This window comes from Scyliorhinus canicula, chromosome 19 (assembly GCF_902713615.1).
Source record: "Scyliorhinus canicula chromosome 19, sScyCan1.1, whole genome shotgun sequence".
NCBI classification, from domain to species: domain Eukaryota; kingdom Metazoa; phylum Chordata; class Chondrichthyes; order Carcharhiniformes; family Scyliorhinidae; genus Scyliorhinus; species Scyliorhinus canicula.
Genome location: NC_052164.1, coordinates 3,333,548 through 3,351,308, shown reverse-complemented (window position 1 = coordinate 3,351,308; position 17,761 = coordinate 3,333,548). Strand labels below are relative to the sequence as shown.

Sequence of the window (17,761 nt, the reverse complement as noted above, 5' to 3'; positions counted from 1 at the left end):
TCAAAACAGTGCCGTTGCGGGCCCTTAAAAGAGCCCAAAAGTCCAAAACTAGCGGGAGCCTCCGAACGTGCGGCTTAGCTCCGCATCGCCGCAACCGGAAATCCCCCCCCCCCCCCCCGCATTCGGAACAACTTAATGAGTTAACGGTGCAAATAGAGATGATACAGTATGATTTGGTAGCGACTCCTGAAATAGTTATAGGGAGACCAGGGGTGGGATTCTCCCGCAATTGGCGGAGTAGCCTGTACCGGCCCCAAGAGCGGCACGAACCACTCCGGCGGCGGGCCGCCCGAATGTTGCGGAATCCTCTGCACTTCCGGGTGCTAGGCCGGCGCTGGAGGGGTTGGCGTCGCGCCAACCGGCGGCGAAGGGCCGCCGTGAGTTGGCGCATGCGCAGGACTGCCGGCGTCTTTCCTGGGGGTTTCTTCTCCGCTCCGGCCATGGCGGAGCCTTACAGAGGCTAACGTGGAGGGAAAGAGTGCCCCTACGGCACAGGACCGCCCGCAGATCGGTCCCCGTCCCATGTCGTGCCATCCCCCCTCCCCCGGGGTGGGCCATGTCTATTTCACGCCTGCGAGACTAGCCGAAAGTGGGTGGCCGCGGCCTAGGGAATTGCCGGGTGGGGGGGAATACGGGGGACACCGCTGCCAACGGCCGCCGACTGGCGCGCCGCGATCTCCGCCCTGCCGAAAAACCGGCGTCGGAGAATTCGGCAGCCGCCGTCAAAGCGGCGGGGCGGGATTCATGCCGCCCTACGGCGATTCTCTGACCTGGTGGGGGGGGTTTGGTTTAGGAAAAGGAGGTGGTGTAGCTTTGCTGGTGAGGAAAAGAGATCAGTGCTGTAATGAGAAATGACATGCGCACTGGAGATCAAGATGTGGAATCTCGCTGGGTAGAAATAAGCAATAGCAACGGGAAGAAGTCCTAGGTGGGAGTAATCTATAGGTCCCCAAAACAGTAGTGCCGCAATGGGGCACAGTATAAACCAGGAAATACTGGGGCCTTGTAAGAAAGGTACAGCAACAATCATGGGTAACATAGGAGCTGATGCAGAAGATGTGAGCAGGGTTCTTGATGAGCACTTTGTTTCTGACTTCAAAGGAAAGGGATGGTGCAGACATTCTAGTTAATGAGGAGTGTGAAATATTAGATACAATAAGCATGATGAGAGGGGAATTACTGGAGGGACTGACATCCTTGAAGGGGGATAAATCACCAGGGTCCGATGGATTGTATCCCAGGCTGTTAAAAATAATCCAGGAGGAAATAGCAGATGCCCTGGATATAATTTTTCAATCCTCACTAGATAACAAGTGAGGTACTAGAGGATTGTCGGTCTTCCAAAATAGGGAATGTAACGGGTTGATCAGAAAGTGGCTCAGTGACGACAGACAAAGAGCAATGAACAACGGATGTTTTAGTGAATAGGAAGTGATGTCGATAGTTTGATTCAGTGGGCGGAAAAGTGGTAAATACAATTCAATCTGGAGAAGTGTGAAGTAATGTATTTTGGGAGAGCAAACAACGCAAAGGAATATACAATAAACAGGAAGATATTGAGATGTAGAGGTAGTAAGACAGCTTGGAGTGCATATCTGCAGGTCCCTGAGGTGGCAGGATGGGTAGATGGGTGGTAAAGAAGGGATATGGAATGCTTTCCTTTATTTCATGAGGTATAGGATACAAAAGCAGGGCTATGCTGGTTTAGCCACAACTGGAGCTTTGTGTACAGTTCTGGTCATCACATTACAGGAAGGACATAATGCTTCTGCAGAAAGGCAGCACAGTGGTGCAGTGGTTAGCACTGTTGCCTCACTGCTCCGAGGTCCCAGGTTCTATCCCAGCTCTGGGTCACTGTCCGTGTGAAGTTTGCACATTCTCCCCGTGTTTGCGTGGGTTTCACCCCCACAACCCAAAGATGTGCAGGGTAGGTGGTTTGGCCTCGCTAAATTACCCCTTAATTGGGAAAAAATGAATTGGGTGCTCTAAATTTATTTTTAAAATAATAATTCTTCCGCAGAGAGTACTGAAGAGATTGACAAGAATGTTGCCAGGGCTGGAAAACTGCAGCTCTGATGGAAAATTAGGTAGATTAGGGTTGTTTTCCTTGGAACAGAGGAGGCTGAGGAGTGGCCTGATTCAGATCTACAAAATTGGGGGGCCAAAATAGAGTAAATGGGGAAGGCTGGTTTCCCCTAATGGGGAGGGCAGTCCCTGGGGGCAAAGATTTGAGGTGATTGGTTGAAGGATTAGAGGGGATATTGGCAGAGATGGTAGGTGTCTGAAATTTGCTGACCAGAATAGTTGTTGAGGCAGAAACTGTCAACTCATAAGGTATCCAGATCGACACCTGAAACTTTCAAGTCTTCGGACTGGATGCTGGAAGGTGGGATTAGAAAGGCCGGCTATTTATTTTCAGCGCAAACCTGGGCCCGATGGCCTCTTTCTGTGCTGTGACCGCTCTATAGTTCCAGCTCGGGAAACTAGTTTACTAATCTTGTTTTATTTCTCCCTGATTTTGCTGGTGTGCAAGATGGAATTATTGTAATTCATTCCACCTGTGCTTGTTCCCTTGTGCTGTAGATCCGGACAATTGCCATCATTGCTGAAGGAATCCCAGAAGCATTGACTCGGAGATTAATCAAGATGGCAGATGAGAAAGGTGTCACCATCATTGGGCCAGCTACAGTAAGAAAGAAGTTAAAACCTTTTGAACATCTGTTTGAAACTGAGTATGGAGATTATCAAGTTTGCAGCTTCTTTAAAAGAGCACTTTTTGTATCATGTTTTTAAAATATTTCCTAATGTCCACTGTTAACTTAGGATAGTGAGATATCCTTCTTGATGGACATATGAACTACGAGCTGGAGACGGCAGTTCATGGCTGATCGCCTCTCGGACTCAATTCCACTTTCTTGTCCATTCTCCATAACCTTCAACCCATTATTAATTTAAAAATCTGTCTATCTGCTCTCTAAATTGACTCAATGTTCCGCCATCCACCGCACTACCTGAGGTAGTGAAATTCACAGATTTATGCTCATTTGAGAGAAGTAATTTCTCCTCATCTCTGTTTTAAATCTGCTACCCCTTTTCCTAAAACTATGACCTCTCGTTCTAGATTGCCCCACAAGTGGAAACATCCGCTCTATATCTGCTTTGTCAATCCCTTTTATCACCTTGTACACCTCAATTCGATCTCCCCTCATTCTTTTAAACTCAAGAGAGCAGGCGCAAACTGCTCAATCTCTCTTCAGAAGACAAACCCCATATCTCTGGAATCAATCTAGAATCATAGAATTTACAGTGCAGAAGGAGGCCATTTAGCCCTTGGAAAGAGCACCCTACTTCAGCCCACACCTCCACCTATCCCCGTAACTCATTAACCCCATCTAACCTTTTTGACATTAAGGGGCATTTTTTAAAAAATCATGGCTATTCCACCTAATCTGCATGTCTTTGGACTGTGGGAGGAAACCGGAGCACCCGGAGGAAACCCACACAGACACGGGGAGAACATGCAAACACCACACAGTCACCTGAGGCTGGAATTTAACCCAGGTCCCTGGAGCTGAGATAGCAGTGATAACCACTGTTGAACCATCTCGTGAACCGCCTCTATTTACATTTACATTCCTCCTAAATACGGGGACCAAAACTGTACAGTGTTCCAGGTGCGGTCTCACCAATGCCTTGTTGAGTTGCAACAACATTTTCCTACTTTTATACTCTATTCCTTTAGCTATAAAGGCCAAAATTCCAATTGCCTTCCTTATTACCTGCTGTACCTGTATACTAGTTTCTACAATTCATGTTGGGGCAGCAGGGTAGCATGGTGGTTAGCATAAATGCTTCACAGCTCCAGGGTCCCAGGTTTGATTCCCGGCTGGGTCACTGTCTGTGTGGAGTCTGCACGTCCTCCCCCTGTGTGCGTGGGTTTCCTCCGGGTGCTCCGGTTTCCTCCCACAGTCCAAAGATGTGCGGGTTAGGTGGATTGGCCATGCTAAATTGCCCGTAGTGTCCTAATAAAAGTAAGGTTAAGGGGGGGGTTGTTGGGTTACGGGTATAGGGTGGATACGTGGGTTTGAGTAGGGTGATCATGGCTCGGCACAACATTGAGGGCCGAAGGGCCTGTTCTGTGCTGTACTGTTCTATGTTCTATGTACTAGGGCACCCAGATCCTTCTGCACCGAAACACTTTGAAGTTTCTCCATTTAGATAATAAGTTGCCGTTCCATTTTTCCGACCCAAATGGATAATCTCCCACTTATCCATATTAAACTCTGTCTACCAAATTTTGGCCTACTCACCTAACCTATCCATATCAATTTGTAAATTTCTTATTTCCTCATTGTAAATTACTATTCACTTATTTATGTCATCTATTGTACCTTTTATTCCTACACCAAATCATTAATATATATTGTAAATAGGTGGGAGGGTGAGTTGTGAAGAGATCCTTCACAGAGATCCTTCAGTGTGATTTGGACAAGTTGAGTAAGTGGGCAAATGAATGGCAGATGCAATATAATTTGGAGAAATGCAGGGTAGCAAAATAATTGGGTAGCAAAAACGAGAAGGTAGACTATCTGGCCATAAATTAGGAGAGGGGCGAGTCTCTGGAATTCATTACCACAGGAAGTAGTTGTACTTAAAAACATTGTATGTTTGTGAAGAAACAGTTAGATATAGCACTTAAGGGTGAAGGTGATCAAAGGATATGGGGGGAAAGTGGGATTAGGCTATTTAGTTGGATGATAAATCATGATGAATGGCCTTGCGGGATCACAGGGCGAATGACCATCTCATACTATGTTTCTATATCCAGTTCTTTTTGGTCCTGCAATCCTGTGTTTTGTTGGTGTGTGTATGCATTATACATGAGATTTGTTTGCTTCAAAGGCGTGTATAACTTTTAAAATATTATATCCCATTGAGCAAGCGCAGCTGCTGAATCTATAATAACCTCACTCCACTTGAATGCTCATTCAGGGTTATTTCTATCGACTCCTAGTTTTATGTCTGCTGGAGACTCATTAAAAATACAGACTTTCTGTGCCAGAGACAAGTGGATGGCAATGTCAAAAGGAGAACAGAACTCAATGTGAAGTTTAATTTCTACCCCCAAAGGTGCGAGAAGCTATCTCTGCTGCCACAGCTGGATGAGAATTACTTCACCGATACGTGTGTCCAGTTCATTAGTGGCGTGGCTTTGTTCCAGATGCAAAGTGAAATGGTTCTCTAGCTGTAGAAAACTGTCCTTCATTATCCTGTCTCTGCTGCCAGCCAATTCTTTTCTGGCTGTGTTAAGGTGTGGATAAGAACAGTGACCCACGCATACTTCCTCAAGCTTGGGAGGCTAAGGCTAAGATTTGGTTGGCGGGCTTAGAATCATAGAATTCCTACAGTACAGAGCAGAAGGAGTCCATTCAGCCCATCGAGTCTGCACCGACCGCTGAAAGAGCTCCAAACCTAGGCCCACTCCCCGCCCTACCCCCATAACCCCCCACCTAACTTGCACATTTTGGGCGCCAAGGGTCAATCTGTTTTTAGCATGGCCAATCCACCTAACCTGCATATCTTTGGTCTGTGGGAGAAACCCATGAAGGCATGGGGAGAAAGTGAAAACAGCCTCTTGTCATTGTGGGCCCCTCCCCACTGAGCTGTCAACAATGCTGAGTGGTTGTCCGGATCTGGACATGATCCAGACACTGGCTGTCAATGCTGCAATTAGCTGTGGTACACTAAGGCAATTAAAAGTGAAATCCTGTGGTTGCTGGAAATCTGGAATAAAATTAGAAAATGCTGGAAATAGTCACCAGGTGGGGATGGCTAAAGTGTCCAAAAGTTAGAGATGTAGCAGCTTTAGGGGCAGCACGGTGGCCTAGTGGTTAGCACAACCGCTTCACGGCGCTGAGGTCCCAGGTTCGATCCCGGCTCTGGGTCACTGTCCGTGTGGAGTTTGCACATTCTCCCCGTGTCTGCGTGGGTTTCGCCCCCACAACCCAAAAATGTGCAGAGTAGGTGGATTGGCCATGTTAAATTGCCCCTTAATTGGAAAAAATAATTGGGTAATCTAAATTTATAAAAAAAAAAGAGATGTAGCAGCTTTTAAAGAGGTACATAGACAGGGGGAAAGGAAAACGTATGTGCATATACGTGATGGTGGAGTGATTAAAGTTGAAAGGGATTAATGGTGAAAGGCTGTAGGACTGGAACAAGTATGGCGAGATTAATCAAGATGACATTTTTAAAGAGGTGTCTCTATCATTAGGTTGATATAATTTCTAGACTTTAGACTTCAGTACCCGTTATCCAGCTGTGTCTTATCCTCCGTTTCCATGATATTTTTTGACTGCAGAGAACTGAGTTGATGTATCTAAGTTGAATTATTTGACCTTGTTCAAAGTCCAAGGTCATTCACATGTCCAAATGACATGTTCAGCTCCTTCACACACCGTTTAAGTCACTTCAGTTGTTTTACAAAGACTATAAAATATAATTTATATTCTCAATATATTTTCTCCTTGAATTGTTGATTCACTTGAGTAGAAGCACTGTCTGAGCAGCCATTTGTGTATTTCAAATGGAGGGGGAAACATCAGTCGACCGTGGCCATTGCTATTCATCTGTGGCAATTGAGGAACCGACTGCCACTCCCAAATTGTCTTCTACAGCCACAGACCATGTTTCTTACAGAACTGACATTTTGTGCAGTCCATCCTCTCCTAAGAAGGATGGATTCCATTACTATCTACCTGTGCGTATCATATCTTTGCTTCAGGAGGGGAAATCATCTAGCGTTCTTGTCGGTGATCACTGTCCAGGAAACTCTTGGGCGAAATATGGATGAGTGTCCATTAGGTGAGGACTTCATTGTGATGTATCCCAAGATCAAATAGCTGGCCAACACTTCCTCCTTGGGTCCGCAAGAGGAAATAGCGGTCGAGTGGTGGAGAGTACTCCTGGAGCTGCACCCCACGAATCAATCCCTTCGTGATAGGAAGATAAAATTTGAGTAGAAGAAATGCTGCTTTGTTTTGAAACATACTTCAGCTTGTGATTCATGGTTTATTTCATGGCTGTTTTTCAGGTGGGTGGCATTAAGCCAGGCTGCTACAAGATTGGAAACACCGGTGGAATGCTGGATAACATCCTGGCCTCCAAGCTGTACCGTCCTGGCAGTGTAGCTTATGTCTCCCGCTCTGGTGGAATGTCTAATGAGCTCAACAACATCATTTCCAGAACCACTGATGGTGTTTATGAAGGGGTTGCTATTGGTGGAGACCGGTAAGAATTGTGGGCAGGATGGCTGTTTGAGGAGCTCTGGGATCTTCCCCTCATTGAGGATCCTTGCCAGCTGACTTCAGTGGAGGCAACAGTCAAAGTTTAATAGAATTGCAGCTTATTGCCTGCCGATTAAAACGTCTTTCAGTAAATGACACTGTTGCTGTGAAATAGATATCAGTTCCTTTTTAATGAATTGAATTTAACATCTAATTTGTAAAAATTAATGAGTGGGTTGTTTCAGGCTGGAAGGTGTCCGCAGCAGAGTAAAAACAACCTCTTGAATTTGCCATACCAATGTGCTGGGTGGCACTGCCTTCACTGTTCAGCTACTCCTCAAACTGCATTTCACCTGGAACTGCATCACCATTTTTAAACTCCCTTGATTGGAATTAAATCCTTTAAAAAAAAATGTTAAGAATTGAAAAATATATTTTGCAGTGAATAAATATTTGAAAAATGTCAGGGTGCTATTTCCCTCCCCAGGTACCCAGGATCTACATTCATGGATCATGTCTTGCGTTACCAGGACACACCAGGAGTTAAAATGATTGTTGTTCTTGGAGAGGTGAGTGGCTCCAGGTGTCGTTGGTTGAAATCCTGACGCGATGTTCCAATCCTGAACTGTTGTCAATCTTTTGTTGCTAGCAAGGGAACTAAGATCTTGCTGGCAACTACTGTCTGATTTATGATTATGATGTGGAGATGCCGGCATTGGACTGGGGTGAGCACAGTAAGAAGTCTTACAACACCAGGTTAAAGTCCAACAGGTTTGATTCAAACACGAGCTTTCGGAGTGCTGCTCCTTCCTCAGGTGAATGGCGAGGTATGTTCCAGAAACATTTATATAAACAAAGTCAGAGACGCTGGACAATGCTTGGAATGCGAGCATTTGCGGGTAATCAAATCATTACAGATCCAGGGAGAGGGATAATCACAGGTTAAAGAGGTGTGAATTGTCTCAAGCCCGAACAGTTGGTAGGAATTGAATTGAATCCTACCAACTGTTCTGGCTTGAGACAATTCACACCTCTTTAACCTGTGATTATCCCTCTCCCTGGATCTGTAATGATTTGATTACCTGCAAATGCCTGCATTCCAAGCATTGTCCAGCATCTCTGACTTTGTCTATATAAATGTTTCTGGAACATACCTCTCCATTCACCTGAGGAAGGAGCTGCGCTCCGAAAGCTCGTGTTTGAATCAAACCTGTTGGACTTTAACCTGGTGTTGTAAGACTTCTTACTGTGATTTATGATTGGCAATTGTCACCTCAGTTGTGACAGAGATGATGTTTGGGTTATGCTATGTGCTTTATTTTAGGAGGGTATTTTGCCTTCTGATGAAGCAATATTTTTACTTATCTGCCATAACAGCTTTTCTTTAACTTTACACAAAATAGAAGTTGTGTCTTAATAAAATCTGAATTTTTGAGCTTTTTCGTTTTTAATTCATTTTCTTATGGGGGTGATGGGAAGGGGTGATTGGAAGAGGAGGAAAAGTTTTCGCAAGATGCACTGTAATAAAAATCACACTGCGTTTTGGAAATATCACCATGTGACTTCTCAAAGCCTGTTCCAAGGATGCCCCTTGGAACCTCACAGCCAAGGCAGCTCCAGTCAGGAGTGTGATGGAATATTTTCCATTGCCTGGATGAGTGCAACTACAACACCTGAAGCTTGATATCATTCAGGGCAAAGCATTCGACTTCCATTGGCACCCCTTGCACCACCTTCAACATTCATTCCCTCCACCACCACTGCATAATGGAGCTGTGTGTACCATCTAAAGATGCACGGCAGCAACTCACCAAGGCTCCTGTGAATGCGCGTACCCATGACCACTACTGCCTAGAAGGGCAAGGGCAGGAGTAGCATGGGAACATCACCACCTGCAAGCTCACCATCCTGATTTGGAAATATATCACTGTTCCTTCACTGTGACAAAATCCTGGAACTCCCTCCCTAACAGTGAGTGTACCTACACCACACAAGGACTGTAGCAGTTCATGAAGGCAGCTCACCACCACCTTCTCGAGGACATTTAGGAATGGGCAATAAATGCTGGTCTAGCCAGTGACACCCACATCCTGTGAAATATATTTTTTTTTAATTGCTTCATACTAAAGGATAATATATTTTCTAATTACTGGATTTTTGAATTTCGACCAAAAGGAATGGTAATGGTAAAAAAAAACCCTTCACATCTTCAGGAAGCCCTTTGGAACCTCACAACCAATTAATTACTTTTGAAGTGTAGTAGCAACTATTCATGGGCAAACTTGGCAGTCATTTTGTGTGCAGTAAGATTCCGCAAACGTCACTAAGAGCAGTATATTTATTGCTGTATTGGTGGAATGAATTGTGCCATGTCGATCAGAAGGCAGATTGGCCTTGGTTTAGCATCGCCAATAGATCCCTATTCCTGACGAAGCATCACTTATCAATGCGACACTCAAGTATTGGCCGAGATGCTTCAGATGTGGAGGGAACTTTCTGACCCGGGTGAGTACTACCACTGATATTCTGTGTATAAAACTGGCGCTGTACACCCAGCCCCAACTCCAACCAACACACTGCTGCTTGGTGGCACTATCACTGGGAGTTGAGCATTTAATTATTGGAAGTTTTAAAAATGGGAATCAAGAATTTTAACAGTGCATCGCAGTTGGAGCATTAACTGAGGCAAGCAAGAAATCAATTTAATCAAAATCTCTCTGTAGATTGGTGGAACTGAGGAATACAAGATCTGCACGGGGATTAAGGAAGGACGAATTACAAAGCCCGTTGTCATCTGGTGCATTGGAACGTGTGCAACCATGTTTGCCTCGGAGGTTAGTGTGTATCAGTCATTCCAGATAACCTGTGGTGAAGCATCTTTTCAAAAAGAGTTGAGGACCCATGTTCCAATCCAGCCCAGACATTTGAGATGAAATCTCTTATGATGTCCTATGTAGTGCGACCTTTTCAGCCTAGGTCTGCATAGATATTGGCCGAGAGCCTGAAATTGGCACTAAGTTGAGAACACAATTACAGGCCATGGATACCGAAAGATACATTTTGGACCAGCCTAATGTTTGGTGCATGGTAGAGTGAACTTCAACCTATCTCTGCTGCATCTGGCGTGTAGTGGAAGAAACTTTACACCGTCGGACTTTGACCCGTGAATATTTGATACTGACCCTGAGATCCTGATTGGCGAATACTCTAATTTCTTATCAGTAACATTTCCTCAATTTGATTAGCAAAAATATTCATGGGGAGGAAAAAAACCCTCTTACAGCAAGATAGCGAGTAAATCAGCTTTCAGAAAGATGCAGAAATGCCAGCAATATACAAAGCAAGCCCATAGAATGCGGACTGTGATGGGTTTAAATACTGCACTTGTCTCTTGTAACAGGTACTTTTGCTTTTCCTCCCCTCATTTAGGTGCAGTTTGGTCATGCTGGGGCCTGTGCTAATGAAAATTCTGAAACAGCAATAGCCAAGAACCAGGCCCTGAGAGACATTGGGGCCATTGTGCCAAGGAACTTTGATGAGCTGGGAGAAGTCATCAAGTAAGAGCGCCATTTACAGGCACACTGGGACAAAGGGCGGGGATCCAGCGATTGTGAAGGACAAATTCGGAGCACACGTCTGGAAGCAATTCTTTGCGCACAGGGTGAACCAACAGCTGGAGATGGGTTACTGGTGAAAGGTGCATGAGGCCAAGAGACTGGGCTCCTCTAACGCTGTAATAGAGAAAGGACAGGGTCGGGATTCTGAAAGGACAAAATTGAATAGACAGACGTCACTTAGAAGCACTTGTAGCATTAGCAATTAGAATCATAGAATTCCCACTGTGCAAAAGGAGGCCATTCGGCCCATCGGGTCTATACCAACTCCCTGAAAGAATGCTCTTACCCCCCCCCCCCCCAACACCATAAACCCAAAACCCCACCTAACCGTTGAGCATTAAGGGGCAATGTTACCACGGGCAATCCACTTAACCTGCACATCTTTGGACTGTGGAAGGAAACCAGAGCACCCGGAGGAAACCCATGCAGACACGGAGAAAGTGCAAACTCCACAGTCACCCAATGCCAGAATTGAAGCCGGGTCCCTGACGCTGTGAAGTAGCTAGCTGTGAGCTGAGTTGTTTAACCCTTTGAATACTATCACAATATTCTCAAGTATTTCAGATTGAGAAACCTCTTTAATTTGATAGGAACGTTTATGATGACCTCGTTTGTAAGGGTGTGATTGTACCTGCACAAGAAGTTCCTCCGCCAACGGTGCCAATGGACTATTCCTGGGCAAGGGTAAGTGGGGTACATCTCATCTAGTAACTGTAGAAGCCTTCTCCACTTGATACTTTATTAATGGTGATGTTTGTTACGATCCAGTTCGTGACCGTATCTTTTTATTTAAAATAGAATAACTTTGAAATCCCAGTTACCCACTCGGAGAATAAAGCCACAAGATTCCACGGTTTTAAACAAAATCATCTTTGCAATCTAAATGATCAATCAATATTTAATTCTATGCAGAATTAACATGAAGTAAATCTGAATTAATAGGCAAACTGTGGTAGACATATCCATAGATTTCTCAGCAACCCACTTATCATTGAGCAATGGTCACTAATTCTTATCAAAACTCTGTCTCTCACAAAGGATTTCAACTCTTCATTTTTGAAGATCTAGCCTCTGCATTCACTCAATCATTCTGACTTGGACTGCTCAATGATTGCTCTCCTCTTAATGGTTCAATCTCTTCTCTTGAGACTGTTCCACAGGATTCACAGTAAGAAGTCTTACAACACCAGGTTAAAGTCCAACAGGTTTGTTTCAAACACGAGCTTTCGGAGCACGGCTCCTTCTTCAGGTGAATGGAAAGGCTTGTTCCAGAAATGTTTATATAGACACAGTCAGAGATGCCCCGGAATGCGAGCACCTGCAGGCAATCAAATCATCAAAGATGCAGAGAGAGAGGTAACTCCAGGTTAAAGAGGTGTGAATTGTCCCAAGCCAGTTCAGTCGGTAGGCCTCTGCAAGTCCAGGCTTGTTGGTGGGGGCCAAATGTAATGCGACATGAATCCCAGATCCCGGTTGAGTCCGCATTCATGCGTGCGGAACTTAGCTATAAGTTTTTGCTCAGCAATTTTGCGTTGTCGCGTCTCCTGAAGACCTCCTTGTAGAATGCTGACCCGGAGATCAGAGGCTGAATGTCCTTGACTGCTGAAGTGTTCCCCAACTGGAAGGGAACAGTCCTGCCTGTTGATAGTCGCACGATGCCCGTTGATAGTCGCACGACGCCCGAAGCGACAACGAATAAACGGGCATCGTGCGACTATCAACAGGCAGGACTGTTCCCTTCCAGTTGGGGAACACTTCAGCAGTCAAGGACATTCAGCCTCTGATCTCCGGGTCAGCATTCTACAAGGAGGTCTTCAGGAGACGCGACAACGCAAAATTGCTGAGCAAAAACTTATAGCTAAGTTCCGCACGCATGAATGCGGACTCAACCGGGATCTGGGATTCATGTCGCATTACATTTGGCCCCCACCAACAAGCCTGGACTTGCAGAGGCCTACCGACTGAACTGGCTTGGGACAATTCACACCTCTTTAACCTGGAGTTACCTCTCTCTCTGCATCTTTGATGATTTGATTGCCTGCAGGTGCTCGCATTCCGGGGCATCTCTGACTGTGTCTATATAAACATTTCTGGAACAAGCCTTTCCATTCACCTGAAGAAGGAGCCGTGCTCCGAAAGCTCGTGTTTGAAACAAACCTGTTGGACTTTAACCTGGTGTTGTAAGACTTCTTACTGTGCTCACCCCAGTCCAACGCCGGCATCTCCACATCACAGGATTCACAACATTGCACTCCCGCCTCTAATTGCCAGCACAGTTCCAGCTCTTTTGCATACCGGTCCTGTGCCTAGGTTTCTCCAAACTCCCATCTCCTGGTTGCCCCAAGGTATAAATGGCTCACAAGCTGCCTCTGAGCTTGTACTATTTCCATTGAATCAAGGACCTTCCACCACCATCCACTCTCCAGGATTTCCCCTGAGCCCTGATTGCACCAATCTACTGAGCTGCAAACTGCAATTGAACCCTCTTTGGCCGGAAACACACAATTTAAAACCAGAGAACCTTCTTGAGCTTCTGCCATCTCATTTAACTCCAGCTCCCTAGGCAAAATATCTCTCTGGGCTGCACTTGTTTAGCTGTTAACCCCTTCAAATCCACATGTCCTCCACCTTTTAAAGTGTATTGGACCCCAATTGCTTTAGTTTCATTTATTGCATTTTCTACAGTTAAACTTTATTTTTCTCAAAACTAATGATTACTTCTAAAAATATTAATGTGAACCACACCTCTATATTCATCACATTTTAAACTATTTTAATGACTGAAGTTTTATGTTTTAAGCCAGTGACTTTTCAAATTTTGGTGTAGGGAGGGCCTCCATGCAAATTCTGTGGTTAATTTGCTGGTTGGTCATGTTGCTGTTGATAAATGTGGCATGATATTATCTTATCCCATATGGACAGAAATCCAATGACCCTGTTGGATCTCCTTAGGCTCCACAATGATAAATTTGAAGTTTTCTTTAGGAATTATTTTTTTTTTAATAAACAATTTTATTGAGGTAGTTTTGGCTTTGTAAACAGTTACAGACATCAACAGAAAGAAAGCAAAAATGTGCAAACATCCACGTACATTTAATACACACCCCCCCCCCCCCCTTGCTGATGCTCCCCCTCCCGTAAAGAAGTCAATAAATTGTTGCCACCTCCGGGCGAACCCCTGTACAGATCCCCTCAAGGCAAACTTAATTTTTTCCATACCCAGGAAACTCGACATGTCCGCAAGCCACAACTCGGTCTTCGGGGGCTTTGAGTCCCTCCACGCCAATAGTATTTGTCGCCGGGCTATCAGGGAAGCAAAGGCCAAAACATCGGCCTCTTTCTCCCCCTGGACTCCCGGGTCTTCTGGAACCCCAAAAATTGCCACCCCTGGACCCATCGCCACCCTTGTTTTTAGCACCCGGGACATGACGCCCGCAAATCCCTCCCAGTACCCTCTAAGCTTAGGGCATGCCCAAAACATGTGAACGTGGTTCGCTGGTCCTCCCGCGCACCTAGCGCATTTGTCCTCTATCCCAAAGAATTTGCTCATCCGAGCCACCGTCATGTGGGCCCGGTGAACGACCTTAAATTGAATCAGCCCGAGCCTGGCACATGTCGCGGTCGAATTTACCCTACTCGGGGCCTCTGCCCACAGCCCGTTCTCCATTTCCCCGCCTAGCTCCTCCTCCCATTTAAGTTTCAGTTCCTCCGTCTGGGACCCTTCCTCCCTCATGAGCACCTTATAAATATTAGCAACTCTACCCGCCCCTTCCCCCCTAGAGTCTATTCTGTCTTGGATCCCCATTGGTGGGAGGCGTGGGAAAGATGGGACCTGTCTACGAACAAAGTCCCGCAACTGTAGGTACCTAAAATCATTTCCCCTTACCAGCCCAAATTTCTCCTCCAAGCTCCTCAAACTCGCAAAGCTCCCTTCCAGGAACATATCGCCCACCCTTCCCACCCCCGCCCGCCGCCATGCTCGAAACCCCCCATCCATACTCCCGGGGGCAAACCGATGGTTGTCGCAGATTGGTGCCCAAACCGATGCCTCCGTCTCCCCTACATGCCTCCTCCACTGGCCCCATATCCGCAGGGTCGCCACCACTACCGGGCTGGTGGAGTACCTGGCCGGCGGCAGCGGTATAGGAGCCGTGACCAGGGCTGCCAAGCTGGAGCCCCTGCACGAAGCCGCCTCCACCCGCTCCCAGATAGACCCCGTACCCACCATCCACTTCCTTATCATAGCGATGTTGGCCGCCCAGTAATAATTAATCAGACTCGGCAAAGCCAGCCCTCCCTCGCTGCGGTTCCTCTCCAGCATCGCCGCCTTCACCCGTGGGGATTTTCCCGCCCAGACAAAGCTCATGATCATCCTGTTAACACTTTTGAAGAAGGACTGTGGGACAAAGATCGGGAGGCACTGAAAAACAAACAGAAATCTAGGGAGGATTGTCATCTTTACAGTCTGCACCCTCCCTGCCAGTGACAGCGGGAGTGCATCGCATCTCCGAAACTCTCCCTTCATTTGCTCCACCACCCTGGCCAAATTTTTCTTTAGGAATTATTGTATGAAACAATGAGCTTTAAAATGATGGTTTTTTCGTTATCCGAACATTTCCGGGAACAGATCTCCTAATGCAAACTGAAATTGGGTGGGTGGGAATTTTCAATGTCCAATGAGTTACAGTAGTGTTTATTTGAAAACATGAACTCTGGCAGCCAGAGTTTTTTAAAACACCATGAACTAAATAGTTGTAACTTTACTCATTTTGCACACGTATCGCAGGAGTTGGGTTTAATCCGAAAGCCAGCTTCCTTCATGACCAGCATCTGTGACGAGAGGGGTCAAGAGCTTATCTATGCTGGAATGCCCATCACTGAAATCTTCAAGGAGGACATGGGCCTAGGAGGTGTTCTGGGTTTGCTCTGGTTCCAGAGAAGGTGAGATGCCTGCCTCGTCCTACCCGGCAGCTCAAATCAGTTCAGTTTTTGGGGCAGCTGTATTCTTTGACCGTACTTGTTGCCCATATCCAGTTGTCCCCATAAAATTGGAAAGAACAAGAAAAATGGGAGTGTTGGGATAATTTCTGAACAGCATTGATGATGGTTGAAATGCAACCGAGTACTCCTTTGGTCTATTGATTTTGTTTAATTGGTTTTTTTTAAACTCAAAAGGGTTCAAACAGAAAAATACTGGGTCCACCTGACAAAACTGAACTGATACTTGTAAACATTTTTTTGTGACAGCAATATTGAAATGAGTGTGACCATTTTGGGATGGGCAGCAACCTTTGGTAATCTAGAGATCCAGTGAATTTTGATGACTGTAAATGTACCTTCGATTTCAATCCTAAATTGTTTCTTCTGCATCGCTGTGTAATACCTGTCTTCAGATCCCAATATGTAAAGAAGAAAGATGGCACTGGCTGGAGATTACCAAATGGAGAAAAATGAGAATTTAAAAAAGAAAACATAAAAATAAATGATCTGCTTTAAACCACAAGGTGTCACCCTGAAAGAGTTCTGGAACTAATAAACCATTCTTTGTTCCCGTGTGAAGTTATTTTCTCTTTCTCCAAGGTTGCCAAAACATGCCTGCCATTTTATCGAGATGTGCCTGATGGTAACAGCAGACCATGGTCCAGCTGTCTCTGGAGCTCACAACACCATTGTCTGTGCCCGAGCGGGGAAAGACCTCATCTCTAGCCTCACGTCAGGTCTCCTTACTATTGTGAGTCTACAGAATGCATTTAACTTGGTGCTAATCAGTAAGACGTGGATTGTACTTTTTAAAATCTGCATATTCTCTGTTCTGCTTTGCTGTTCAGTTTTTAAACCAGTTGGCACAGAAGTTTGTTTTGAAATTAGGCCACTCTACTGCCTCATGAGGTTGTGTGCATCTGAACAGTTGCAACAAGAGTTAACTGTACCCGTCAGCCCTTTCAGCGACTTACATTTTCACCCCAATCTATAGACATGTCTCTGCCAGTTAATAAGAATGTGCTAGATTGATGACGAAGAGCATGATCGATCAATCTTTCACCTTATTCTGGCAACTACTCCAGGGAAATCTGTCTTTTACGCTGACAAATTTTTGTTTTTCATATTGTGAACTATGAAATAGGAAATACTAATTATCTTAAATTATTCATGCAAAGCAAGTAATATTGTTTTCCCTAATATTCTTTACTTAGCATTTTATTTACCCCCCTACCCAACACCTCCCAGAATACCTTTTAAAAGCCACTTGCTTGCCACTCCTCTTGTCTACACTTCCTCTTCTCTGCAGTAGGTGGACACCTTTTCAGCTACTGAAATGAGCTATGAGTACTGGGAGTTGGGGATGTTGTACTCTTATCAGGTCAGGCTCTCCAAAGGGCAGCACGATGGTGCAGTGGGTTAGCCCTGTTGCCTCACGGCACCGACGTCCCAGATTCGATCCCGGCTCTGGGTCACTGTCCGTGTGGAGTTTCACATTCTCCCCGTGTGCGCGTGGGTTTCGCCCCCACAACCCAAAGATGTGCAAGGTAGGTGGATTGAACATTCTAAATTGCCCCTTAATTGGAAAAATGAATTGGGTACTCTAAATTTTTTTTTTAAAAAATAGGCTCTCCATAACCTTGAATATACGCTCAATGACTCCAGGCCAGCAATTCGGCAACGATATGTTAATGACAGGGCATGGAGTAGTGTTTCAAGCTAACAAGTTGTGATGAGGGAACTCTAATCGTGTGATTGTACCTTGGATGGATTTAAATCAATGAACAGATATTTCATAGAATCATAGAAAAATCATAGAATCCCTACAGTGCAGAAGGAGGCCATTCTGCCCATCAGGTCTGCATTGACCCTCTGAAA

General features: G+C 45.4%; 1 protein-coding gene across 3 annotated transcripts in view; it reads left to right on the top strand.

The window, feature by feature from the left end:
* Positions 1 to 17,761, top strand: part of LOC119954563 (ATP-citrate synthase) — a 102,093-nt gene that overhangs the window by 65,762 nt on the left and 18,570 nt on the right. For all 3 annotated transcript variants that reach the window (XM_038779905.1, XM_038779904.1, XM_038779903.1), the window contains 8 exons: positions 2,584 to 2,688; positions 7,094 to 7,290; positions 7,774 to 7,855; positions 10,010 to 10,120; positions 10,716 to 10,843; positions 11,494 to 11,587; positions 15,690 to 15,844; positions 16,484 to 16,634. In XM_038779905.1, coding sequence (XP_038635833.1) covers positions 2,584 to 2,688; positions 7,094 to 7,290; positions 7,774 to 7,855; positions 10,010 to 10,120; positions 10,716 to 10,843; positions 11,494 to 11,587; positions 15,690 to 15,844; positions 16,484 to 16,634 — 1,023 coding nt within the window. The remainder of the gene's footprint in view (positions 1 to 2,583; positions 2,689 to 7,093; positions 7,291 to 7,773; positions 7,856 to 10,009; positions 10,121 to 10,715; positions 10,844 to 11,493; positions 11,588 to 15,689; positions 15,845 to 16,483; positions 16,635 to 17,761) is intronic.